General features: G+C 43.9%; 1 protein-coding gene across 1 annotated transcript; it reads left to right on the forward strand.

The window, feature by feature from the left end:
- The first annotated feature begins 2508 nt into the window (after positions 1-2508).
- On the forward strand, positions 2509-27976 carry LAPTM4A (lysosomal protein transmembrane 4 alpha). The gene is made up of 7 exons (XM_045010414.1): positions 2509-2751; positions 18052-18172; positions 20655-20731; positions 20817-20939; positions 21736-21831; positions 25005-25103; positions 27170-27976. The coding sequence occupies exons 1-7, from the start codon at positions 2647-2649 to the stop codon at positions 27242-27244; spliced, it is 696 nt and encodes a 231-aa protein (XP_044866349.1). The 5' UTR covers positions 2509-2646; the 3' UTR covers positions 27245-27976.
- Positions 27977-27997: the final 21 nt, after the last annotated feature.

Raw genomic sequence — 27997 nt, forward strand, 5'->3', positions numbered from 1 at the left:
AGTATCCACCCAAACTATAAACAAGTATTACAGCTGACAAGTATGAGCTGAATGTTGGACAGTGATTTTATTGCTCAACTAAAGCTACTTTATTTACTATTCTTGTGATCAACAACTGCCTACTCCATAATAATGCAAGGAAAGGGTTTTTGTTAACTGTGGTCTGGAAGGGTCAAGAATTCATCCTGTAATTCTTTCATGAATCCAAGTGGCTCAGCTCCAGGAACCTTTTCAAGGCAAACTGAAGTTTTCAATATCTAAAAACACAGACATTTTACCTACTAGCTATTCTTATCATCCCCAGAACTGATCTTCACTGTGACTGATCAAGCAAAAGCTACCATGCTTAGGGCAGTAATGAAATTGAGTCTTTTGTCTAGTTCTGTTCATACAAAGATTCCCAAAGACTTGGTAAACAGTTTTGTTATCAAACTTTGATATATAATGAATGTAATTTATTTTTTCTCCCAGTAACCACATTTATGGATGTGATACAAGTGTAATAATTACAGAGCTATGTGTATTTATCATGCTCTTTTGACTGCATCACCTGCCCTCTGCCACTAATCCTTCTCTACCAGGATTACTTTCAACATTCCAAACCACAAGCCAGAGAAAAATCAAAATTTAAAAAAAATCAAATAATCACATAAATGACTTTTCCTACTACTCCTAAATGTGGAATTCTGACCCTCACAGCCAGCTATATTACCATGGTCTAACACCCTGGACAGACTAGATTCTGCCTTGCACCAGTGCCTGTTTTCTATAAATAAAAATGTCATGACTGTAAAGTCTGTTATCTCATGGCCTCACAGGCCTAGAAAAAGTATTTTTACTATTAATCTTCCCAGTATTTTATGTACATAATTTTTAGAGGATTTTATGGTTCCTCCTCAGCCTTATACAGTTTGACACATGGTAACTAAAGCTTTATAGGCAAGGCATTATGAAAAATAGTCCAGATAACATTTTTAGAAATTATAAAACAATTGCAAGAGAATTTTTCTGTGATATCACATCCAAAAATCCTGAAGATATGAATAAAGCAGGCATCCAACCTCATGCTAATAAAAACTTTACAGGACACTCTGTCACATGTTCCCTATACTTATAACTCCCATATTTCACCTGCCTACTAACCCTCACCCTCAGATCCAGCTGTTTTAAGTAGTTTGGACATAAGTTAAATTGCCAGTAAAAGGGAAGGTACTATAATCTAACTACATAAAGTATATGGGATTGGAGTATCACATTAAAGGACTCAAAAGTGGTGACGGTGTTAGATCAGTAAACAAAGAATAATAATAAAAAAATCCACGCAAAGTTCAAAGTGATTCATTTTATTTGGACAAACTTTTTTAAAAAGGCGAGTTTTCCAGAATCAGTCTCTTTATTTGATGTAATTGGTTTTTATGAGGGAATCTAAAGCAAGAGATACTTGAACTCAGAACAATGCAATTTTTTCCCCTCTCTTTCCAAAAGAGTCTATCTCAGTGGAATGATTAGTTTCCTAATAAACTATACGTAAAATCCTGGTCACATTACATTCAGTGGGAGTTTCACTATTGACTTCAATGGAGCTAGGATTTTATCTTGCAAGTCAGTGTCACTTACAGAAACATTTCCCCGTGGGTAATTTATTTAAGGGGTTTCCTTTCTGTGATATACAGTATTATTATTTTGCTTTTACTCTAATAGTTTGTGTCCATTTTAAGGAAAGTCCAGTCCACACTCAAAACCCTGCTTTTTCCACTATCTTTCTGTAAGGTTAATTATTTAGACATTTCATCAAATTAATGTGATTGACTCTGATAAACATTTAAATGAGCAGTTAATTGTTTATTTAATAAAATAAGGATCTTGGTTTTTGAAGGAACCACCTTCAGCCTCTTTGGGAGACGGGAATTGGTGCTGCCCAGGCTGAGGCTGGTATTCCCCCCACGTGGTGGATGCCTGTGTGCACAGAGGCGGGCACAGCTGTGTACATGCACCTCCCTTTGCTGGCTCCAGGTGCTGGAGTTAAAGTCACCCCCCCCCCCCCGCCCGTTCTATGGACAGGCGGCTCCAGGCGCCCTGCACCAGCCACCTGCGTCCCAGCTGCACTCGCCCCGCCCCCTGCTCAGCTGAGCCCCTCCCCGCCACAGAGCCCCGCCCCTGGCCGGATGAACCCCGCCCCTTGCCTACGTGATCTCCAGCCTCTACAGGTCATCACCCCTCCTACCCATACGAGCCCCTCCCCTTGCCTAGGTGAGTTCACTGTATGCAGATCTCCCCTTCCTGCCCGGTTGGGCCCCGCCCCCTGCTAGGCAAGGCCCGCCCCCTCCCTCCGTCAGAGCGCCTCTCCCGGCCGCTCTCAGGAGCGCTGACCAACTTTCCCGGAGGCAGCTGATCCACATTACAGTGATACTGTGCGACGATTGGCGGAGTCGGCTGCCAATCGCCTGTTGCCGTGGTAACGCCCCCGCCCGCCTCGGCCTCGCTCCCTCGCCCCAGCTGTTGGCCGTTGATTGGCCAGAGCGGCGGTGATACGGCGGCGGGGCTGCGCTCCTCTCCGCTGGAGAGGGGGAAGGGGTCTGTCGATTGAGACAGCGAACGAACGAGCGGCCCGTGTGAGGAAAAGGCGCTGCTGTTGCCGCCGCCGCTATGACGTTCAAAGGCAGCCGGGCCCGGGACCGTTTTTACAGCACCCGCTGCTGCGGCTGCTGCCATGTCCGTACCGGGACCATCATCCTGGGGACGTGGTACATGGTAAGAGGCTTCGCACCCCGCGGGGAAAGGAGGGGGCTCCCTCCGCCTCACCGCGCTTGTGTGGTGGAAAGGGGGCGCCCTCTCGCACTACGCATGCGTAAGGAATTGGTCCGTTGCTGGGCCGGCAGGCTCCCCGAGGCATAGGCAGTGCAGGGGGAGGGGGTAGCTCAGTGGTTTGAGCATTGGCCTGCTAAACCCGGGGTTGTGAGTTCAATCCTTGAGGGGGCCGCTTAGTGATCTGGGGGCAAAAATCAGTACTTGGCCCTGCTGGTGAAGGCAGGGGGCTGGACTCGATGGCCTTTCGAGGTCCCTTCCAGTTCCAGCAGATAGATTGGTATAGCTCCAACTTATTATTTTTTTACTTATACAGCGCATGCGTGTTTGGGGCAGAGACGTGGGTCGCCCATGTTGTGGCGCATGTGCGGTGCCTGTTGTCCTGTGTGCGACGGTTTGTCGTTTTGTGAAGCTGCGTGAGCTCTTCTGGGGGGGAGGGGGCCGCTCTCTTCTTCTCTCCCCCCCCCCCGCAGGCCTCCGCTCCTCCCCCCCCCGCCTTGGAAGGGGCCTGTGTCCTGCACTGGCCAGTCGCCGCCCAGCCCTTCCTGCGCGTCTCCCAGGCTCTGGGCTGGGCGGCGCTCTGTGCACGACGGGACCGGAGTCGCTGTGAGCCAGCAGGGCCCTGTTCGCATTCAGACCCCCCCCCCTCCGGGGACTCAATGCTTGTGCGGGGCCCCAGGTTGTCGCTCTCCACAGACTGCTGGGACCTTTTGCCCCCTCACCGCTTCTCCTCAGTGGAGGAGAAACAAGTAGCACCGAACTTGTTCTCTCATCTGGCCCTCTCCTGCTGCTCTCTGACCGGTTGTTTAGGGCTTATCTACACTACTGAGTTTTGTTGACGCAACTTACGTTGACATCCGAAAGTTGATAAAACAAAAATCGCCAAAGGGTGTTCACACTTGCTCCCTCTGTCGACAGATCATGCCCACATTGGGGGCACCATCGGCAGGGTGAGCAATGCACAGTCGGTATGTATACCACAGTGCAGTGTTGTGGGAAGGAAGAGCTGATTGGTGCGCATCTTGGGATTCTCGCCAAGTTCTCCCACGGCCCCCTCAGCTGCCAAGAGCAGTATCATGAGTAGCTCTGTGAGCTCTCCGTGCTGAGGCATGGCAAAGCAGCACAGCAGTCTGCCTGCTGCTGTGTTCCTAGTGCAGGGCAGAACAGGAGCATTCCAATGATTTGCTCTTTGTTCCCCAAAGGGAGCAGCACACAGATACTTCCTGGAGCTTTGAAAAGGGAGGGGCGCATGCCTACAGGGCAGCAGAGATCAAAACACTGAGCAGAGCACTCAGGGCAGGTGTTGTGGGATACTGGCAGAAGCCAGTTCTGTCCACAAAACGGTCAGCAGTGTCTACACTGGCTCTTTTGTCGACAATAAAGGGAGGGGAAAAGACAAGTATCTCGTAGGGGTGGAAGTTTTTTGTTGCCCAAACTGGGTGTTTTTCATGACAGAAGTCCCATTGTAGTGTTGTATTTTTTTGGTGACAAGTGTGGATGAGCTCCTAGAGTGTCGGTTTCCCAGGGCAGAGACTGTTCTCCTCAGTGTCCTGAACAATGCTGGAAATGTCGTACTGACCCCCCCCCCACCAAGGTGGGTTCATTTCTTGCTGAGTAGTAGAGGATAGTGACAATAAGATGGTGTGGTTGCCTGAATGACTAAGATGTAACCTTTGAAAGCACAATAAGATTTTTAAAATGAACGTGTAGCTTATAAACCACCTTGAAGAATTAAGGTTTGAGAAGGGCCCTGGAGGAGGGAGTGGATGCTTGGTGGACAGGGTCAGAACAAGAGTTCCAAAAATGTCAGCATGAAAGAATACACATAAGTGGGTGAAAGGAAACGGACATTTTAGGATCACTCCATGATCAAACTATGATGAGTGAAGCAAGCATTGGAGACCAGGGAAGAAAACAAATGGAAAAGAGCAAACACATAAGAGACAGCTAAATTGTGAATAGTTATGAAAGTTGTGCGAGAGGCTAAATTTATTCGGGAAGTGATGGGGAGCTAGCAGTAAGATATAATCTTTTAGCCACTCTTTTTAAAAAAAAAAATACTGGACAAGTTAAATGCATTATGTCATCTTTTGCTATCAAAATGTAAATTTCCCCTGCTCCACCCAGCTAGTGATATCCTCTTGCCCACAAGTTAAATGCATTATGTCATCTTTTGCTATCAAAATGTAAATTTCCCCTGCTCCACCCAGCTAGTGATATCCTCTTGCCCACTTGTTAAATTTTCCAGAAAGCACCTTTCTGGTTACTCCATATTGCGCCTTATGCTTGGGAGAGGTTTCCAGTAAAAAATGCAAAACTAATGCATTATTCTCCTTTGCTCTGATTACAGAAACTTGACAATGGTTTGGCTGTTGGTGTGTTATCACCGACTCTCCTACTGATCAATATTGCCTCATTGTTTTCTTCTACTCCCATTTCTATCTATTCTCTTGGTTTCTTTTATGTAGATTGTAAGGGACTTGGGGCAGGAACTGTCTTTTTTTTTTTTTTTCCCCATGTGTTTCAACAAGGCTTAATGCAGTGAGGTAATGGTCCATGACTAGTGCTCTAACTTAATATTAGGGTAATACTGATAAAGCTCTGAAAATAGGTGCAGATTTCAAGAGAAAATGTGACAGAAAAGGCCACAGACAGATCTCTGGGGAACACTGATGAAATCTAGGAGGGGAGCAGGAGTAGGAATAGATGCCAATATATTCAGTCTGCCCTTTGTTTGCCCTTCCAAACAGTCTCTGGTGCTTTTGGTCAGACAGGTAGGACCTTTGCTCTGGATGTGGATGGGATGGGGAAGGTGAGGCAGTGTCCTGAATAAGACAGAGGTCTAAAAACACTACTAACCGTTAGCACTAGGGCTCAAAAAACTAGTGTGAAGTGAGCTAAATAGGGTTATGAAATAACTACTAGTCTCAGGTGCAGCCTGAGTCATTCCCCCAGCTTCTGGGCTGGGGGAGGAAATGGAAAGCAGAGTAGCCCAGAACTGTTGCTCAGTCCTCTGTATCATTGAGGCTGGGATGCACTGGTTTCATTGCAGGACAGGTGGGAAGAGCCGATAGTGGGTGGGGGTGAGAGAGTATGAAGGGGGGAAACTATAAAGAGAAGTTTGAGGTACTAACAAAAATGTTGAGTGTGCACAGAGAATGAGGAACTGAAAATGCGGGTGGGAGAACACAATATACAGACAGAAGGGCTAAAGTGGCAGTTGCTGTCAAAATTGCATCTTGGTGTACCTGTTTCTAGATTTCCTAATTTCTTAGAATTTCTGGGTTATTTTTTCAGGGTTTCTTTATCATTGGGGGGGGGGGGGGCACGGTTCAGTATGGCTCCACAACTTGTGTCATCAGTAGAGTCTGGACCTTTAGATCCAAATCACCTCTGGCACCTTAGCTAATGGAATAACTGACCGCAATAGTAGATTGTCATCCTCAGTGTGGACCAGCCACTAGTGTGGGGACAATCAACATTTTGCTGGTGGGCTTAATAGCTGTCTGCTGACAGCAAAGGAATGTAGAGACCCAAGACTGCTTGGCTCCATTCCAGGTTGTGGAGAGAAGTGTACTGAAGTGCAGTGGTTCTCAAATTTATTTGATTATGTCCCCCTTATTTGTGTCTGTTGTAGTTTATGCCCTGGGCACCCAGTCAGCAGCCGAGTCTCGCTCTGGCCACCCAGCTCTGAATGTGCCCAGTAAGTTTGTTTTTTCCCCTAAAGCTTCTCTCACCCACTCCCTTGAATACATTCTGTGCCCCCTAGTGTGAGATCCTCTGCTCTAGTGGTTATAATGCCTTCTGTCTCAGTTCCCTTAGGATGCCCCTCTCTGCATCTGTTTTCTCCACCCCCTCCCCGACTCTTGCCTCTACTCCCATCACACCTCAAATTTCCTTGAGGCTTGCAAAAAGCGTATCCATGCCAATAGTGCAACATCTCTGCTTCAAAGACTGGAGCTGCTAAAGGTTCTCAGTGAAATGTCTGTAAGAATTATTTTTAACATTAGGCAAAACATTAGTTTTTCCTTACCTTGTTCTCAGAAATTGCTGAACCATTTTATCTGAAACTTCCCAAAAATTTCAGCTGAAGGCAGGTACCTGGCATGGAAAACCTTAAGTCCAAGCAATTGGTTTGGCAAATTTTAAGGGCAATTGAGAGTCTCTTAATAAAAAGTCTCAGGCAATCTTCATTATGGTGATGCTGTCAGATTGAACTATAATAGTTGAGTTGAAATGTAAGCTGTTCATTTCTAACCTTTGTTCTTCAGTGTTTAAACTTTGTTTTGGATTTTATGCTTCCTCCTCAGCCAGGGGCGGCTCCAGGCCCCAGCACGCCAAGCGCGTGCTTGGGGCGGCATGCCGCGGGGGGCACTCTGCCGGTCGCCGGGAGGGCTGCAGGCAGGGTGCCTTCGGCGGCATGCCTGCGGAGGGTCCGCTGGTCCTGCAGCTTCGGTGGAGCCGTCAGAGCACCCCCTGCGGCATGCCGCCGTGCTTAGGGCGGCGAAATGTCTAAAGCCGCCTCTGTCCTCAGCTGTAATGAGGAAACTGTCTATACTGGTAATCTGTCTGGATTACAGTCAAAAAGTGATAGTAAGGGCAACCCAGGATCTACCCTTCCCTGAGGCCTTGCCCCACTCACTCCATCTCCCCCGCCCCTCCATTGCTCGCTCTGCCCCACCCTCACTCACTTTCACTGGGATGGGGCAGAGGGTTGGGGTTCAGGAGAGGGTGTGGGCTCTGGGTTGGGGTTGAGTGGTTTGCAGTGTGTGGGGGGGGCTCCAATCTGAGGCTGGGGTAGGGGATGTGGGGTGCAGGCTCTGGGAGGGAGTTTGGGTGCAGGAGGGAGTTTGGGGTACTGGCTCTGGGAGGGGGGTTGGGGTGTGGGCTCCCACCAGTCAGCAGTGCAGCGGGGCTAAGGCAGGCTGCCTGCCTGCCTGCCCCAGCCCTACACTGCTCCCGGAAGGGGCCAATGTGCCCCTGTGGCCCCTGGTGGGGGGGGCGGGAGGGGACAGCGTGGCTCTGTGTACTGCTCCTCTCTGTAGGCACCACCTCTGCAGCTTTCCTTGGCCACAGTTCCCTGTTCCTGGCCAATGGGAGTTTGCAGGCAGGAGCAGTGTGCGGAGACCCCTGCCCCTCCTCCCCTAGGGCCGCAGGGCTGTGCTGGCCACTTCTGGGAGCAGCATGGGGCTGGGGCAGGCAGGCAGCCTGCCTTAGCCCTGCTGTGCTGCTGACTGGTGGGAGCCTGCACCCTGAACACCGTCCCAGAGCCAGTACCCCAAGCCCCCTCCTGCACCCCAATATGCTATCTTCACAGCAGCCTTGCTGCACCACTGGACTTTTAACAGACGGAGATCATGATCGCAATCTACTGGTCAATCCTGGAGACTCTCCCAGTCGATCAACTGGTTGGTGACCACTGTATTTCGTAGTCTGGGACCTAACCAGTATGGATCTATGTCAAACAAAGGTGATGCCTAAAAGCAGAATAAATGAATGTTAAATACTCAAAACATTTGCTCTCGGAAGTCTAGTTCTAAAACTTATTATTTTCTTCAGTAGGAACTGGGGCCCAGATCCTCAAAGCTATTTAGGTTCCCAACGTTCACTGAAATCTGTGTAAATTGGAAGCCTAAATCCCTTTGGAAGATCTGGGCCTGAATTCTCCTACTCACCACCTAGATATTTAACAATGTCCAGGGACTTTCTTGGGAGATTTGTGATAATTTGAGTTTCAGGATCATTATAGTTCCTTTATAAATAGTTAACTGTTTGACAGCCAGGAGGCTTTTCCTTCCCTTCCCCCAAATGATCAGAAGATGTAGCTTTAAAGCTCTTTCTTCCCACAGGCTTTCTCACTGTGCATGCAGCTTCCAGAGACAGGAAACATGTGTATTGTGTTGGCGGGATCAAGTCAGAGTTCAATAAACAGACTAAAAATAATGGCAACTCCCACTGAAACAATGCTATCTCCTTTTGGCAACACGCTACGGCGATTCAGTCACCCTCTAGTGAAGTCCAACATCCAATTGTTTAGTTGAACCTTCAGAAGTGGAGAAGTTTAATTGCGTTCAGTAATGAGCAAATCTTAATGATTTACAGAAATAGGTTTTTTATTTAAAACATGAGGGTTTTTTGTTTGAGATGCAGGGAAATAACCTAGTTTTTCCTCTTAAAAAATATACTTTTTTTTTAAGTAAGGGGAAGCAGAGGGGAGTGCAGCTCTCCTCTCTCTCTCTCCCCCTGCTCCCAAAAATAAGAATCCTCACTTTTCAACTTAGTTACTTATGTTATCATGGGGTAAATCTGATGCTTGGAGGAACCTAAAATTTAGGACTTTTGAGCCATGAAAGTGAAGTACTTGTCTGCTTAGGCACTGGAAACACTGGCCCAAGAGTGAGACAGTAGTATCCATTAATAAGTCAACATTTGTCAAGGTACACATTATCCTTCTAAATACAAGGAGAAACTGGATATCTCAGATATCCATTTGTGGGAGCTGCTGCATTTTAACAGCTTCTGTTATCCACTGGATTCAGAGTAAAAAGAAATGTAGGTAACTTTTTTCTTGAGCTATGTATATGTGCAGACTATCTTATTTTGAGACTGGTTATTATCCTGAATGTGTAAAGTGGAATACAACTTTTTAAAAACAGAACGTCTTTGTTAAAATATTGGGTATCATGAAATTAATTTGATTAAATCTTAATATAACATAGCTCTGAACACGCAACTGAGCCTCTCTCTTTTTACTTCTTAGCAAGAATAGGGTAGGGAGGCTGCTGTGCATGCCAAAGTGTTTCCCTCAGCACCCACAAACTGGGGCAAGGGGGGGGGGGGCAATAATACAATTGATGAGGTGGTTCTTCAGGTCTATAGATTCCACACACATGCTGCCTGCAGTGGTCTTCTGGCTCCCTTCCCACCTAGAGCTAAAAATGTTCAGTTTAATAACCAGGCCCAAAGTGTGTAGACTCCATGGCTGAACATGTTCGTAGTCCAGAACATACGGTGACTCTGAAAACAATTTTAACCCTGCTGTTCTCATAGCTATTACAATTTCATCTTAACAGCAGCTACCATCCTTTCAGATGAGGAGAGTAAGACTGGACTCTTCATTTGGAGTCATTAGTGTTTCTTAATTGAAAAGCTTTTGTTGAGCATTGTGTGTCATTCCTTTATCCTAGTAGATGTAGTCCACCCCCAGTTTGACATTTTAGGTAACAAGAAAATAGGGCTCGAAATCTAATCTGGGTGTCTCAACTGGTAGTACAAATAGAATCACCAGGCCAGACAGACTTTTTTTATATTTTTTTTGTGAGATGGACTCTGATAAAAAGTCATAACCCACCCATGTTACAAATGTCAGTCTTGATCAGAAATAAAATCCCTAAGACTTCATACTCCCCATCTTTCTCCCTCTCCTTGCATCGTGTTGGGTAGACAAAATAAAACATAGCTACGATACTTACAATGCTGTTAATGAAACCAAATTTTCACTGAAATGTTGGTACTTATTGGCTGCTTGTCCCAGTTGAGTGTTTGGACACTGGAATCATGACTCTACAAACATATTTTGACCCTGCTTTTGTCATAGCTTTTGAATTCTTCTAATGCACTAGAAATACTCATCTGCATGAGTGCAAATCTACTGAAGATTTACTTTAGGTGTTACAACTTGAAGTGTTGATAAATCTCTGGCTTAAAATTGTAGATTATGGAAGCTGAGCTTTAATGCATTATAGTGAAGCTTTTTTTTTGTATTGCTAACCTAAGTGTTTTTTTAATTGACTCAAACACTGGCAATGATTACCTGCAGATGTATCATGTACTTGGCTAGAGTTACATGAACCTTTTTGTGTTTTGTGAAGGTGGAGTTAAGGAGTTCTCAAAGCTAAAAAGCTAGTTTCCAGTATATAGCTATTCAGAGTGCAGACACCCTGGTTATAAGAATTTATAATCTCCTCTGTGATGGGTTGGATCACCAAACCCCCCTGGGGAACTGCCAATTAATGTGCCAAGACTACATCTGCTCCTGCTTTCCCTGCCAGCCTGGGACTCCAGCACCCTGTCTTGTTGAGCCAGACACACCAGTCTGCGCCAACACAAACCCAGGGTCTGAACCACGTGCCCCAAAGCTGCAGGCTTAACTGAAAGCAACTTACAGAAGTGTTCCTGTCATTAACACTCAGATGCCCAACTCCCAAAGGGGTTTAAACCCCAAATAAATCTGTTATACCCTGTATAAAGCTTAAACAGGGTAAACTTATAAATTGTCCACCCTCTAACACTGATACAGAGAGATGCACGGCTGTTTGCCCCTCCTCCCCCCCAGGTATTAATGCATACTCTGGGTTAATTAATAAGTGAGAGGTGATGTTATTAATTACAGAAAGTAGGATTTAAGTGGTTCCAAGTAGTAGCAGACAGATTTGCATGTTTTATTTTATTTTGCGTAGTAATTCACTTTGTTCTAAGTCTAATACAGTAATAAAACTGAATATAGATAAAATCTCACCCACAGAGATGTTCCGATAAGTTTTTCACAGACCGGACACCTTTCTAGTCTGTGCACAATCCTTTCTCCTGATACAGCCCTTGTTCCATCTCAGGTGGTAGCTAGGGGATTTCTCATGATGGCCGCCCCTCTTTGTTCTGTTCCACCCACTTATCTATCTTTTGCATAAGGTGGGAATCCTTTGTCCCTCTGGGTTCCCACCCCCTTTTCTCAATGGAAAAGCAACAGGTTAAAGATGGATTCCAGTCCAGGTGACATGATCACATGTCACTGCAAGACTTCATTACCCCCTTGCCAGCACACACGTATACAGGAAGACTTACAAGCAAAACAGAGCCATCTACAGACAATTCTCCTGGTTTATGGGAGCCATCAAGATTCCAAACCACCATTAATGGCCCACACTTTGCATAATTATAATAGGCCCTCAGTTGTATTTAATATTTCTAGTTTCAGATACAAGAATGAGTGTGGTTATCCTATTTGTATGATTGTATCAGATTATAAGCTTTGTAATGATACCTTACAAGAGACCTTTTGCATGAAGCATATTCCAGTTACATTATAGTCAAACTCATTAGGATATTTTCATAAAATCATAGAGTGCAACATACCATCCTCTCCATATGAAGAGGGTTAAATTGAGTGAGACTGACAGCATTGGCATCAGTGAGGAGATAAATAAGTGCAGAGATGCTTACGATGGGAGAGTAGAAAAGGTGAGAAACATGAGACAGAGCAATGAGAACACAGATGAGCAAAGGTACAGGAATATGTAAAATGGCAGACTCATAAGACGCAAATGGGCAAACTATCCAGCACATGTACTGCATGTTAAGACTGAGGCCCCTTGGTAAGGTGCTTTCTGGGGGGAACATGCTTGTATCAAGCCTGATGCCACAATTGTGATTAATAAGCACCAAGTTCATCCCGCCCCCCACCCCCCCCAGTAAACAACCAGTAGAATCAGAAAAAAGTGAAGCTGAGAATATACTTGAATAAAAATATTTGGCACTTTTAGTAAATGGTATGTTTTTCCTGGGTTTGGTCTGTTTGTGGTAGTTTGCTGTGTATGTGAAATCAGTGTTTCAACTGAACTCCACCACCACCTCATCCCCCTGAAAACTTAAGCAAATGCATTTTTAACTTTCAAAATGTGGGAAACAGAAGACTAACAGGTGTCTAACATTTAATAAGCACCTTCAGTTTCATAATGAGCTGTTCTGGTTACAGAAGACTTCAGTAGTTGTGCATTAATCTGCTGCCATTGCATCAGAGACTCCTGGAGCTTGACCAGCAAACAAGGGAAAATCTGGTTTAAGTATTTCAGCATATAGAAACTGCAAACCCACACTTTCCTGGACCTCCCTTCTAAAAATACATCCCAGTGGAGGCAGGTCTTTCTGAATGAGAAATGTCTGCAGGGTGAAGATACTGTTAATTTTTGTCATGCAAGAACCATATTTCAGACTAACTTTTTTCTAGTTTACATTAGAGACGAATATCAGAAACTATAATAACTAATTACTAACATCTAATGCTGTTGTAAGAGATTTTTCAAGAGCATCCTCTAGGCTAATCAGTTAACATGGCTAGTTTTTTTTCCTGGTAGTTACAGTTTTTTTGGAAACACTGAGACCTAGTAATTCTAAACCACAATAAGGACTTTAAATGAGCGATTCAGGGGGTTGCAGCAATAATGTAAAGAAAGCAAATGTTATCAAGCATTCGGGCGTACAGCCATAAGAGTTTAACTCTGAAGTATATCTAAACAAATCCTACTGAATCTTGTGGGGCAAGACTTCAGGTTTTTTTAGATTTATCCCCTCTTGAACTCCTTTATATAGGGTCTGATCTGGTTCCCATTGAAATTAGGCTTTCTGTTGACTCACATGGAAAGTGGGTTGGACCAATGGTATCTAATTTCCCCTCCCCAAAGCCTCCCTTCACTCAGGGTACGTCTACACTACGGGACTATTCCGAATTTGCATAAATCGGTTTTGTAAAACAGATTTTATAAAATCGAGTGCGCGCGGCCACACTAAACACATTAAATCGGTGGTGTGCGTCCATGGTCCGAGGCTAGCGTCGATTTCTGAAGCGTTGCACTGTGGGTAGCTATCCCGTAGCTATCCCATAGTTCCCGCAGCCTCCCCCGCCCCTTGGCATTTCCGGGTTGAGATCCCAGTGCCTGATGGGGCAAAAATCATTTTCGCGGGTGGTTCTGGGTACAGCCTCACCCCTCCCTCCCTCGCTGACAGCGGCAGACAACCGTTTCGCGCCTTTTTTGCTTGGTGAACCGTGCAGACGCCATAGCACAGCAAGCATGGACTCTGCTCAGCTCCATACCGCAATCGTGGATGTTTTAAACACCTCGCGCACTCTCGTGCAGTATATGCTGAACCAGGACCTTCGAACCGAGGCGAGTAAGAGGCGGATACGGCAGTGCGGCGATGACAGTGATGAGGACGTGGACACAGAATTATCTCAAACCGCGGGCCCCGGCGCTTTGGAGATCCTGATGGTAATGGGGCAGATTCTATCCATTGAACGCCGATTTTGGGCCCGGGAAACAAGCACTGACTGGTGGGACCGCATTGTGTTGCAGGTGTGGGACGATTCCCAGTGGCTGCGAAACTTTCGCATGCGTAAGGGCACTTTCATGGAACTTTGTGACTTGCTTGCCCCTGCCCTGAAACGCCATAATACCAAGATGAGAGCAGCCCTCACAGTAGAGAAGCGAGTGGCGATAGCCCTGTGGAAGCTTGCAACGCCAGACAGCTACCGGTCAGTCGGGAATCAATTTGGAGTTGGAAAATCTACTGTGGGGGCTGCTGTGATGCAAGTAGCCAAAGCAATCACTAAGCTGCTGCTACGAAAGGTTGTGACTCTGGGAAACGTGCAGGCCATAGTGGATGGCTTTGCTGCAATGGGATTCCCTAACTGTGGGGGGGCGATAGATGGAACCCATATCCCTATCTTGGCACCGCAGCACCAGGGCACCCAGTACGTAAACCAGAAGGGGTACTTTTCAATGGTGCTGCAAGCACTGGTGGATCACAAGGGACGTTTCACAAACATCCACGCGGGATGGCCAGGGAGGGTTCATGACGCTCGCGTATTCAGAAGCACTACTCTGTTTAAACGGCTGCAGCAAGGGACTTACTTCCCAGACCAGAAAATAACAGTTGGGGATGTTGAAATGCCTGTCGTTATCCTGGGGGACCCAGCCTACCCCTTGATGCCATGGCTCATGAAGCCATACACAGGCAGCCTGGACAGTGGTCAGGATCTGTTCAATTACAGGCTGAGCAAGTGCAGAATGGTGGTGGAATGTGCATTTGGCCGTTTAAAGGCGCGCTGGCGCACATTACTGACTCGCTCAGACCTCAGCCAAACCAATGTCCCCTATGTTATTGCTGCTTGCTGTATTCTCCACAATCTCTGTGAGAGTAAGGGGGAGACCTTTATGGCGGGGTGGGAGGCTGAGGCAAATCACCTGGCCGCTGATTACGCGCAGCCAGACACCAGGGAGATTAGAAGAGCACACCAGGACGCGGTGAGCATCAGAGAAGCTTTGAAAACGAGCTTCATCAATGGCCAGGGTACAGTGTAACTGCTGTGTTTGTTGATGAACACCCAACCCCCTTGATTGACTCAGTCCCTGTAAGCAACTCCCCCTCCCCCTTCGAGTACAGCTTACTTATGCAAATAAAGTCACTCTCATTTAAAAAGCATGAATTCTTTATTGATTCATTATAAAAAGAGGGAGAGAAGTAAGGGTGTGCTTTGGGAGGAGGAAAGGAGGGATGGAGAAGGCCATTAAAAAAAAAATTCAGAGTAACGACATCCTTCTGGTTGGGCTGTCCACGGGGGTGGAGTGGGCGGGTGCACGGAGCCTCCCCCCACGCGTTCTTACATGTCTGGGTGAGGAGGCTAAGGAACATGGTGAGGGGGGAGGGTGGTTATACAGGGGCTGCAGCGGCACTCTGTGATCCTGCTGCCGTTCCTGAAGCTCCACAAGACGCCGGAGCATGTCAGTTTGATCACGCAGCAGCCCCAGAGTTGCATCCCGCCACCGCTGATCTTCCTGCCGGTCTTCCTGCCGCCACCTCTCATCTCGGTTGTCCCTCCTGTCCTCACGTTCACTGGCCTCTTTCCTGTAATTTGAAACCACGTCCTTCCACTCATTCAGATGACCTCTTTCATTGCGTGTAACTTCCATAATATCCGAGAACATCTCATCTCGCGTCTTCTTTTTCCTCCGCCTTATCTGTGCTAGCCTTTGGGATGGAGGAGGGACGCTTGAAAAATTTGCAGCTGCATGAGGGAGATAAATATTTAGAAAGATACATTTTACAGAACAATGGTTATACTCTTTCACAGTGAAAAGCACTATTCACCTTACATAGCACATGTGATTTCCCTACAAGGTCGCATTTTTCATCTTAATAGTGCCTGCTTGCAGCTCTTGGGTTACAGATCTCAGACACAGGTCCAGGCATCAGGATTCAGCTTGCATGCGGCCATGGTAAGCCACTGTCTCAGTGATTTACCCCTCCCCCCCCAACGCATGGCTAATACCACGCTAGCTCCCTGCTAATCAACAACCTTCCCCCTCCCCCCCCACCCACTGCTTGTCCGGTAGCTTGGGGAAGATCGCCTCGCCGGTGACCAAACAGAAAAGATCATTGGCATTTCACTCCTCCCCTCCCCCCGCTTCGCTACGTGCAGGAAAGTGTTTTTTTTAAGCTGCTGCATTCCACGAACCCAGTAGAAAAATGGCCACCCCCCTTACTTAAATTCCTGATTTCTAACCAGGTTATCCTGAACGATATCACTTTGCTGAGGATAACAGAACAAGATAAAGAGCGGATGCTTCTTGAATGCCAGCAGTCACCGGGACCATACGCCGCTATGCTTTGCCACGCAATGATACCTGATTACTTGCTACATGCATGGCATGGTAAAGTGTCCTACCATGGTGGGCGGAACAAGGATGCCTTGCCCAGAAACCTTTTGCAAAGGCTTCTGGAGTACCTACAGGAGCGCTTCATCGAGATGTCCCTGGAGGATTTCCTCTCAATCCCCGGACATGTTAACAAACTTTTCTAAGTAACTATACTGTCTGCGAATGCGTCCCAAGTCCTCAGGGCAAATCAATCATTAAAAAAGGCTTGCTTAAAAAACACTGTTTGCTATTTGCAAAGGTACACTCACCAGAGCTCCCTTCCATGGCGTCATTCTCTGGAATAGTTGCTTGTAAGGGCTGGGAGCAGGGTAATTCCGTCAGGGTGATAAAAAGCTCCTGGTTGCTGGGGGTCACGGAGTGCTGTGTGCTCTCTGCGAGGTCTTCCTCTTCTTCTTCCTCTTCATCTTCCCCGTCTGACATGGCAGAGATTACAACCCCCACCTCGGAATCCACGGTCAGGGGTGGGGTACTTGTGGCGCAGCCCCCTAAAATTGCATGCAGGTCATCATAGAAGCGGCATGTTTTTCGACCTGCCCCGGACCTTCCGTTTGCTTCTTTGGTTTTCTGGTAGGCTTGTCTGAGCTCCTTAACTTTCACTCTGCACTGCACGGAGTCCCTGCTGTGGCCTTTATCCGTCATAGCCTTAGAAATTCTTTCAAATACTTTTTCATTTCGTCTTTTGGAACGCAGTTCTGTTAGCACTGAATCCTCTCCCCATATAGCGATCAGATCCATTACCTCCCGAGCGGTCCATGCTGGGGCTCTTTTTCGATTCTCAGGAGACTGCATTGTTAACTGTGCTGATGAGCTGTGCGTGGTCACCTGTGATGATGAGCTCTCCACGCTGTCGAAGCAGGAAATGAATTTCAAAAGTTCGCGGGGCTTTTCCTGTCTACCTGGCCAGTGCATCCGAGTTGAGAGTGCTGTCCAGAGCGGTCAGTGGTGCACTGTGGGATAGCTCCCGGAGGCCAATACCGTCGATTGCGGCCACACTAACCCTATTCCGATATGTTAATACCGATATTAGCGCTACTCCTCTCGTCGGGCAGGAGTACAGAAACCGATTTAAAGAGCCATTAAAATCGATATAAGGTGCCTCCTAGTGTGGACGGCTGTGGCGTTAAATCGGTTTTAGGCTCCTAAAACCGATTTAAACGCCTAGTGTAGACCAGGCCTAAGGCTACTAGCTTGGGTGGAAAAATACTTGTGCTGCTAAATGGCCTGCAATTTAAATGAATAATAGGATGGTTGTAAATTACTCTTGTGCTATATCTAATTGTAACATTGTCTGTTAGGTGCATTAAGTAGAAACACCTTTTAAAAAGGTATCTTATGGTGTCAGGTTTTATACCTTCTTTCCTTTCCTGATTTTACTCTACTCTTTCCGATCAGCTCATGAGATGGATTTCTTCTTCCTTGCATTGTTTAAAAGAGGCCTTTGACTCCTCACACCCTCCCACTTTAAATGAAGTAAGGAGGGGGAGGGGGGAATCGAACTTGGAAACAAAGTTGCACTGGCTGAAGTTAAGGGGTGACTCTTAAACCAAGACAAGAGTGTCCAACCCAGCTTTTTGTACCAGTTTAAACTGGTTTAAAATTACACCTTTGGTTGACTGTGTGCAGCTTTCCTGTGTAGACAAGGCCAAAGTTTGCTGTGTTCTCATCTGAAAAAATGATTTCTGAAGCACATGTTAAATCTTTATCTGCTATATTGCAATTATAAATAACTTTTAAGTAACTGCAATCTCTTTCTCAGGTGGTGAACTTGTTGATGGGCATCTTGCTGACTGTGGAAGTGACCCACCCTAATTCAGTGCCAACTGTTGACCTACAGTATGAAGTCATTGGTAATTACTATGGTTCTGAGAGAATGGCTGGTAGGTGTCGAACTTCAATGTGCCCAGATCATTACTTTTCAGAAACTACTGGAAGGGTGCATTCTCCTAGTACAAAAACAAGGAGACCTTGTGGCACCTTAGAGACTAACAAATTTATTTGGGCATAAGCTTTCGTGGCTAGAATCCACTTCATCAGATGCATGAAGTGAAAAATACAGGAGCAGGTATAAATACATGAAAGGATGGGGGTCGGCTTATGCCCAAATAAATCTTGTTAGTCTTAAGGTGCCACAAGGACTCCTCGTTGTTTTTTGCTGATACAGACTAACACGGCTACCACTCTCAAACCTGTCTCCTAGTACAGTGGTTCTCAAACTTTTTTTGTACTGGAGACCCCTTTCACACAGCAGGCCTCTGAGTTTAACCCCCCCTCTCCCTTATAAATTAAAAACATTTGTTATATTTAATACTACTATAAATGCTGGAGGGGAAGCAGGGTTTGGAATGGAGGCTGACAGCTTGTGACCCCCTCCCCCAAGGCATCCTGACCACCAGTTTGAGAACCCCTGTAACCTAGCGCATCTTGTATTGCTGCTGTGTAATTTATTTAAATAAAGTCTCATCTGCCAAATGTGTGCTCATGTTTATCATAAGTCAGGGGCTATACTCTGCTGTGGCTTTAAAAAAAAAATCAGTGTTGTGAAGGCCTCTTATGTAAAACTTTCATACTGTTTTGACTTCATATCTCTCTAAATATATACGACACTTGAAAGCAAATCTGTGGGGCAGATACTGCTGTTTTCTCTACCACTTTGTAGGTTGGCAGATACCTGTAGTCTCTTAAATTAAACATTTGCTATCCTTGTCTTGATTACTTTTACCTACCAATAATTTTAATTTTATTAAATTACATTGGAAACCAAATTAGCTGTCTCTTTTACTGAACTTTGATTTAACTTATTTCAGAAAGATCTGGATTTTCAAGGACTTTGTTGCTCTTTTTCAGAAGCCTGCTATAGCTATTGTGCATGAATCTGAATAACTTATGTAAGAACAAAATGTACTCAAAATAGAAAATTTGAGTAGCTTAGAATGCTAAGAACACTTAGTGAGTCTGTACTGCAGCTTCTTTAAAGTCATCTTATTAGTTCTTTGACTGTCAAGAATGAATAGTACACAGGGAAAACTATTAAAAGAAAATTCATAGAAATAGTTTGATACTATTTTTTTTCTTTTACATTTTTGAGAATCCCAGACCAAGAAAGAAATGGTGTATGTATTCTAAAGATGCAACCATTGAGCCAATATCAAGGCTTAATGGCTCAGTGATTGCACCTTTGTAGGTATTTGACTGTGTAATTTGCTAATATTATATAATCCAGTATTGGGTATATAGAGAATTGTGTGGTGGTTTTTAATGTACCAGGTGCCTTACAAAAACAAGTAAGTCAGTCCTTGTCCCAAAGAGTTTACAACCTGAATTCAAGATGATACAAAAAGTGAGGCTCAAAAACAGATGGAAGAGTAAAGATGAGGATGACTATAAGACCACATGGTTACTCGGTAACACAGCCTGATGGTTCCATAACTTGTATTCTACTGTGCGGCCGTGCCCCCGCCCCCCCAGTTTTTTTTGGAGAGATGGCAATGTGTTCTTTGGATTGAATGAGGTGAGGTGGATGAGGCAGTATCATGAGTATAAACCTGGGAGCCAAGGACACTTGAGATCTGATCTTTTCTCTGACCCCTTATGAGCTGACCTTGAGGTGCTGAGCACCTGGAATTTCCATGTGAAGTCACATAAGCACCCCTTGTCTTTAGTTCCCAAAGAATTTTAGATCAACTTCAGAAAAATAAGGCTAATCTTTCTGTTGCAGTCTCCTTTAAACTGAGTCAAATCAGTTTCTATCTCTGATCAAAATAAGAAATTATTTGTGACCAATAAGAGGATGAACATAACGTAGTTTGCAAATGGCAATTGCATTTGTCATCAATCTACATGAAACAAAAGAATCTTAATTATTCAGACCCCCATTAATATCCTGAATACTACTACCATATGGCTTTTGTTTGAATTTAAGCCTCTTCTGCTACTTACTTGATAGAAGGTATTGCAGTTTATGGCATTCTGCTCTGTTAAAGAGAAATTTGCTTTCTATGTAAATTTGCTTTACTGATTGAATTGTGTGATCAAGCAACTTTAAAAGCTATAGATATGGTGGAAGTTGTCCAGTTTTCATATGAACTATTTTGCTGTTGTGGATTGTCTTAAAACAGAATCAAATTAACTGTTTGGGTGAATGGTATGGAAGGTACTATAATACAGACTGCTGTTGCTTATTTGTAGTGTGTAGCTATGGGTGCAAAAACAAAATGAAAACAGTTGGTTATACCGATTATGGGATGTGGCTAGCAGACAGGTAGATCTTGTGAGCTCAAATTGGAAATACTGAAATTATAAGTCTGTTAGAAGCTACCAAAGGTAGTATTAATATAACTTTTGTTTCCCATTTTAATTCAGAAAACGCATGTGTTCTCTTTGCCATCTCACTCCTCCTGTTCACGATAAGTGCAATGATGGTGTATGGAGCAATTGCTGTAAGTATAGAACTGAATGCCATGAATTAACTTGGCTAATGTGACTTTCAGATTAACAAACTCCATTATTTTTTTTTTTTTCCAGCACCGAGTGGGCTGGCTCATTCCATTCTTCTGTTACCAGCTCTTTAACTTTGTCCTCAGTTGCCTGGTTGCCATCAGTTCTCTTACTTACATGCCAAGAATCAAAGAGTATCTGGATGAGTTAGTAAGTGTCTAGTAAATTGGGTTAGTATTTTACAGGTGACAGTTTTGGTTTTGATAATTGGGATTGTAATTAAGTTTTTAATACACTAGAGGGTTTATGACATTCCAGTCCAAGAGAGGATCAGTCATGTTCAGGCATTAAATAAAGCACTAAGCTTAATGACAAGCTAGATTTGGTAGGTAGCATAGACTCAAATGACTTAAATAATTAACTCCCTCAGGGCAGTTTTTTAGATCTTTACAAGTGTATGCTTAACTTAATATAATGAGTTCCACTCAGATACAGGTCTGGCCTGGGGACTGGAGTTCTGAATCCAAAGAATTTGGCTTCTGTTTGTAGGAGATTGGGGGGCCACCTTTCCACCCTCAGCTTGCAGGCTAGCCTGGCACAAGCTCATTCTGACCTAGTCGGCATTAATTTGCATAAATTCTCCTTCCATGCTGCAGAAGAGGTACTCTTCCTGAGTAGGATTGTGGGATCAGCAGCTGCTTTTGAAGGTGGTCCATGGTGAATTGTGTTGCCATGGGATTGAGGGAAGGACTTGGTGGCAATTTTGAAAGCACAAAACCTCTCTGCAGCTGACCCATTCTCTGGTGGTTCCCCTGCAGTCTGGGTTGAGATGGGACAAATATTATCCCTGGAGGAAGAGAGTGAGAACTTGAGACATTTCCTAGCTCTTTCATGTAAATAATCCATGAAGGGGAGATTTGGGCCCCTCAGTTTGAGCTAATACCAGTGTGAATATAGCCTCAGATTTTGACTGTGATATCTGTGGATTTTTTTCTCCCTTAACTAGCCAGATTTCCCTTACAAAGATGACCTCCTTGCACTTGACTCAAGCTGTATTTTGTTCGTTGTCCTGGTGTTTTTTGCCTTATTTATCATCTTAAAGGTAAACTAGATACTTTGTATTTTAGTTGTTTAAATTACAAATGTTAAGTTTCAGAAGTTTGTGTATTGCAGTGTCCCTAATACGTGGTTGCAAACATATTCATAATTTGGATTAAGCATCGTGAACAATGTTTTGAGGGTTTTTAAATTGGAGGATGACTTCAGTTTTATATTTGGCATAGTGAAATTGATACCTAAACTTCTGTAATTGCTGTGCTTATTGGGAATAGTGCTGTAGAAAGAACAGGTTTTTGTGTAGTGGGGGGTAGAAATAAACCTTCAAGCATGGTCTTTAAGTTTGCATCCTTCTGCAGTAAAGCTCACAAGGAAGTGGTATAATTAGACAAAGCACTTCATGCAGTAGCTTTGTTTTTAAACTTTACACAAATGGGGAAAAATGCTAGTTAATATTGTATATGACATTCTGGAAAAAATAATATATTTTGTAGTGTTAAACAAAAGCGTCCTGAATTTGATGAACTGGGCCTTCTCTGTACCCTCCCAACCCCTGTGCCACTATATAAAGGTGTGATTATGTAAGTGGGGGAGATGCAGGTAGCGAAATTTTTTTTAAATGCTCCAGTGTGTTTAAGAAAGAAACTGAATTAGACTTTATGCTATAAAGGAATATTACTGTGGCTGGTACGCCTAAAATTAGAGCTGCCAGTTCATAGTCATATGTTCTTCATGCCTGCTTTTTGTGAGCGGACAATGTAGTTTACGTATTTATGGAAATGTAAGCTCTATGACGCTGCCTACCTCCTAAGAACTGTCTAGTTAGAGTAAAGGAACAGTAGGGCATGCATGTGCTCGCACCAGCTGATCAAACCCAGTGACCAGCAGTGTGGAGAGTCAGCAAGTTATGATTTTCTGCTGCAGTCTTTGCTTTGGAACAAGGGTGCAACCACATTTTAAAATCATTGAGTGGTGTGGGAAGGGGTGGAACCAGAATGAACAAAATTAGTCTCTTGAAGTCTTCTGGAAAAAAGTTGAAATGCAAATTTTTTCTTAATTTTGTTAATGCCTTCTGTGAAATCCTATACAGTAGAACCTCAGTTATTAATACCTTGGGGATGGAGGTTATTCATAATTTGGAACAAAATGTTATGGTTCTTTCAAAAGCTTACAACTGAACATTGACTTAATACTGCTTTGAAACATTACTATGCAGAAGGAAAAAACATTGCTTTTAACCATCTTAATTTAACTAAAACAAGAACAGAAACAGTTTCCTTACCTTGTCAAATGTGTTTAAGCTTCCCCTTTATTTTTTGTAGTTTACAGTTAACATAATACTGTACTGTATTTGCTTTACTTTTTCACTGCTGCTGCTTGATTGCATACTTCCAAACGAGGTATGTGGCTGACCAGTGAGTTTGTAACTCTGGTGTTCGTAACTCTGAGGTTCTGCTGTATTAGAATAAGTGGCAAGTGAAGCTTTTTTGAACAGAACAAAACAGTTGTACATACCAACAATAGGGCACCAAACACTTGTCATGTGTACATGCATGTAAATCTCAGTAAGCTTCAAGAGGCTATGTGTTGGTAGGCTAATAGGCCATAACTCGCTAAACTGTTTGTTATTTTTCCTTCGGCCACTTGAACAGTGCACAAATAGCTACATAATGCAAACTTGGAGTAGGTTTTTTCTATTAGAATAAAACTCATTAATTTCAAATGTGTTACTATTTCAACTATGGTAGCACTTTGGAGCTCCAAGCATAGATCACTCTATCAGGCGTTGTACTAACACCAAACAAAATGATAGTCCCTGCTCCGAGATGCTTACAATCCAAGTTTGAATAAAATAGTTAAGCTTTTATTTTTATAATAGATAATTTATAAAAATAAAAGCGGTGATTGAGCCACACACTAGTACTAAAAGGGCATCAGGCTTTCTGGAGATAAGAGAAGACTGGCTATCGAAGCTGCTGTTTTCTTTCTCTTCCCCTCTCAGTTCTTAAATAGTATTGAGAGCCTAAAAGCAACTCCCAATTCAGGTCCCTAACAAAACTCTAGGTTCAAATCTATCCCTCTACATTTTGCGTTGTTGTAGCTGCTCTGAGATGGGGAGACTGGTGGCTTCCTTGTTAAGAAGACATTTTTGGTGCCCCCTTCTGTCTGCCTCATTCACCCATGGGACCTACTTCCTAGGCTCCAGTCCCTGACAGAACAATTTCTCTTCTCCCTGGTCTCTTTCACAGCCTTGCTGCTTTCAGCCCTCTGCCTGGGCACTTAACTCACCCTTCTCTCAGCCCCAAACCCTTAATATCTGCTCTTTTATCTCCCAGCACTCTAGGATGTCAGGATTAGCTACAGTCTCATCTCTGCCTCCTTCCATCACATGGTGGTGTGGTTTTTGTGGGTTTTTTGTTTGGGTGGGTTGTTTTTTTTGGGGGGGGAGGGGCTGTATCTATTGGGTTTCTGGGAAACGGGGTGGGCAGAAGCCCGCCCCATGCTAACAGATCCCCCCAGCCTAAGGGGAGGATCTACAGGACTCAGAAACCCACTAATTGCGGGGGACAACTAATAAAAGAACAGGGACAGGAGTGTGGTCAAAGGGTCATAAGAAGGGAGCCTGTCAGGGACACGGAGCAGAGAACCCCGGACAGCGCCCACTGGCTGTAGGAAGAGAGGTGCCTCTCTCTCAGCTGTTGCAGGGTTGGGGCCAGAGGACGGATGCCTGTCAACTGGCTGCAGCAGGTCTGGGGCTTGGGGAGTGGCATCTCTCCCTGACACAGGCTTGAGTGCCTGCATTGAGCTTAATTGGCAGCTGCATGGCCACATAGCTTAGAGGGACCCAATGGAGGAATTACCTATGAAGTACTTTTTACTACTGTGTTGCTCTTCCATGCAGTCCATTCCCCTGAGTTGGTGTGCTAGCAACCACGTGAAGGGGATTAACATTGTTCTCTGATGTGCTGGAGATGTTTGTTCTCTAGTTGTACATGTAGGCATATAGTGAAATAGTAACTTTTTGGTAGTTTTATTGATTAAGACCATGATTTGGGTGGGGACATTTAATGTACAAGGCCAACTGGTTAAATACCTTGGGCCATATTCACTGCTGAGGGTACAAAATTCCAATGACCTCAGTAAGTTTGCACCTGCTTCTGTCAGCTCATTTTTAAAGCAAATTGATGTATTTATTAAAATGTAACTCTCATCTCTCAGGCCTATCTAATTAACTGTGTATGGAACTGCTATAAATACATCAGCAACAGAAACTTGCCTGAGATAGCTGTGTACCCTGCATTTGAAGCTCCTCCACAGGTAAAGTCTCTTCCTTAGACAAAGGAACAGAAATTGCCAGTTATTTTAAAAATTGATTTTTAATGTCTGAATGTACTTCTAAAATTAAACAAGATTACCCCTCAAGAGAACTAGTTTGAGTTACAGCTGCATTGGCTTCTATCTTGCCCCCATGGACTGTATATGAAAGAAATGAGTCAAATGAGGGGGAATGGAGTAAAAAATGAATAAACAATCTGATTTAAACACATTTAATGCCTCTGTACAAGGTGGTGGATATAAAGTAATGCATGGAAGACCTTTTGAGTGCAGTATTTAAATTTAACAAGACTATTGATGTTGAGGCAGGCAATAAATTATATGTGAATGCTGCAGTTCTGGTTTGGAGAGTAATATACAGGGCTCTGCAAATGTGAATATTCCTCAGCGGAAAGATGCTTTTGGAACCCTAATTTCATGTTTCTGTGAGGCTGCTGGACAATGCATCATGCATTTAATTTTCTGATCATAGGTCAGATGTCAGTCAAGAGGGATCAGATTTTATTTAAAGTTCTGTAGAATTTTTGTGCGACTCTGCCTCAACTGCTCAGGTAAAGCAAAGGACCACTATTGAATGGCAGCTTCCAGAAAGCCTGTAGCACCCGATCTTTTTTTGGAAAACTTGTCAATAGTACAACCGAGCTTTCTCTGCTTATTCATGTCCATACAAGGATAGCATTAGTTTCCAGGTGGTCAGGCTTTTACCCCCCTGTCCATTAACTGGACTTCATTTGGTCCTAATTCTTTGGGTTAGTAGCTATGGGACTTTAGACCACTACGATCCAGGTGTGCTAGCTGTCTGATCACAGATCCTTGTCTATTCAGTACTGGCCAGAAGTTGTCTGTTCCAGTATGCACCATTAGAAGTAAATGGAGTAATAGGCACTAACTAGGGAAAACTGAGCAGCTCCTCCCTGTAATCTGAAGATGCTGGAGTTGGGAGGAGAATCACTCATCTGGTTACATATCAGTTGTTTCCATGTGAAGGTGCTCTCTGTCTCTGTACTTGCATGAACCCCACCACTATAGTACCTGAATATCTCAATGAAGCTTCTGTGGAAGTGTTGTGATCATTAGATCTAGTAGAGAAATAATTTAGGATTATTGGGAGCAGCAAATAAAAATTAGTTAACATATTATAGCTCTAGTTACAATGGGTACTGTATGACTCAGCTGCAGTACCAGTGGTTTTCCAGACTAAATAGTTCATGGAACTACAAATAAAAGAGAAACGGTATCAGGACCCAAACCTCAGTCCCTCCTACTTGGTTATTAGTACATTTTTGTTCTGTGGCCACCTATGAGAGTTCTGGGGCACACTGTTCCTATAGTTCAGGAACCACTATCCCATACACGTAGTAGCAGTATTCCACTAGCTTTGCAAGACTGGATGCTGCTAGTGACAACTGGAGAAGATAGTGACATGAAATTTATATTGGCATAGAGGGTGATGTGAATCAGTTCACAAAAGTGAACATACTTTCAGAGTCTAGAATGCAGTAGTTTCAGACACATCAATTAGTATTTCAGAGCCAAGAATGCAGATCAGCAACACCAAGCTGTGTTTATTTGTTTTCTTTATTTTGTGCTTCTGATAATCCTTTACACACAAACAACCCAGGAAACCCTCCTCCAAAGTGGGTCTAGCCTACTCTGCTAGAAAACAGATATAAACAATCTAAGATAATTATCAAACACTCACAGAATTTGAAAATCTTATGTCAATTTGTTTTGACAGAAAATGTCTTTTCAACAAAACTTTTAAATGAAAATTCCAGTTTTGTGACCTTTTTTCCTTGGGAGTATGGAAGGCAAAATTGTTTCCCCTACTAGCTCCTTTGCTGCTTACTAGTAAAGGATAAAAATGGAATAGAGGTAATGGCTGAAGATTCAGCAGAAGAATAAGCTGCTTTTGCAGCTTCTGGCATTACATTTGCTGTGAGTTTCGCTCTAAAATCTGCCTGGAATAGAGAATCAAGTTGATATGGCCTCTCCTAAATGACTCTGCAATCTCAGTTAACCTCAGTGTGTTTGTGTTTTTTCCCTAGTATGTCCTGCCAACTTATGAAATGGCAGTGAAGATGCCTGAGAAGGAACCCCCACCTCCTTACTTACCTGCCTGAACCAACTGTGCTTACGTTAGTTAACATCTGTACCAACTTCTTGGTTTTTTTTGTCCTTTTAATCTTGCAAAATTGCTTAAATATTCAGGGCTTTAGGAGCAAACCTTTCTGTTGAAGGATGTTTGATATAACTCTACTAAGCAAAACACATCTGGCAGTAATTTTTTTTCCTGTTTGCTTTAGTTTTTGTTCTCTTTAATGGTCTTAAACATGTTTATTGCCTTAGGGTCTTGTACTGCAAACATTAGAACTACATGAGTGAAGTAGTACATGTGACATCAACAGAACAACTCATATGAGTAAAGTTAGCCGCAGGCATACATGTCTGCTGGGTCGGGCTCTTAATTTGTAGAGTAATTTTTGTAAAGTAGTTCATAAAGACAATCTGATCTACCAGCAAAATGAGTTTTTTGCCTTTCTTTAATTTTTTTGGGGGAAAGAGGTTGGGAGGGAGGTTTGACTGTGTGTGTGTGTGTGTATACATATTTTTTTACTCTGCACTTTTCTCACACTATCTTACCTTACAATTTTTGTTATCTATTGCCTTGAAACATTTTCAGGAAGAGTGAAGTTGGCACTAACGTTTGAAGTTTTACAACATGCTGTGAATGCAAGAAATAATGCACACAGAAATTACTTAAATGTGGGAGATGATGGTTGCATGCTTCTAATCTGTATATTTTCTCTATTTGTGATAAATGATACTTTAATAAATCTTTTAAGAAACGTTTACTAGTAGTCCTGACTGTGTGT

This window comes from Mauremys mutica, chromosome 3, assembly GCF_020497125.1.
Source record: "Mauremys mutica isolate MM-2020 ecotype Southern chromosome 3, ASM2049712v1, whole genome shotgun sequence".
Taxonomy (NCBI): Eukaryota; Metazoa; Chordata; order Testudines; family Geoemydidae; genus Mauremys; species Mauremys mutica.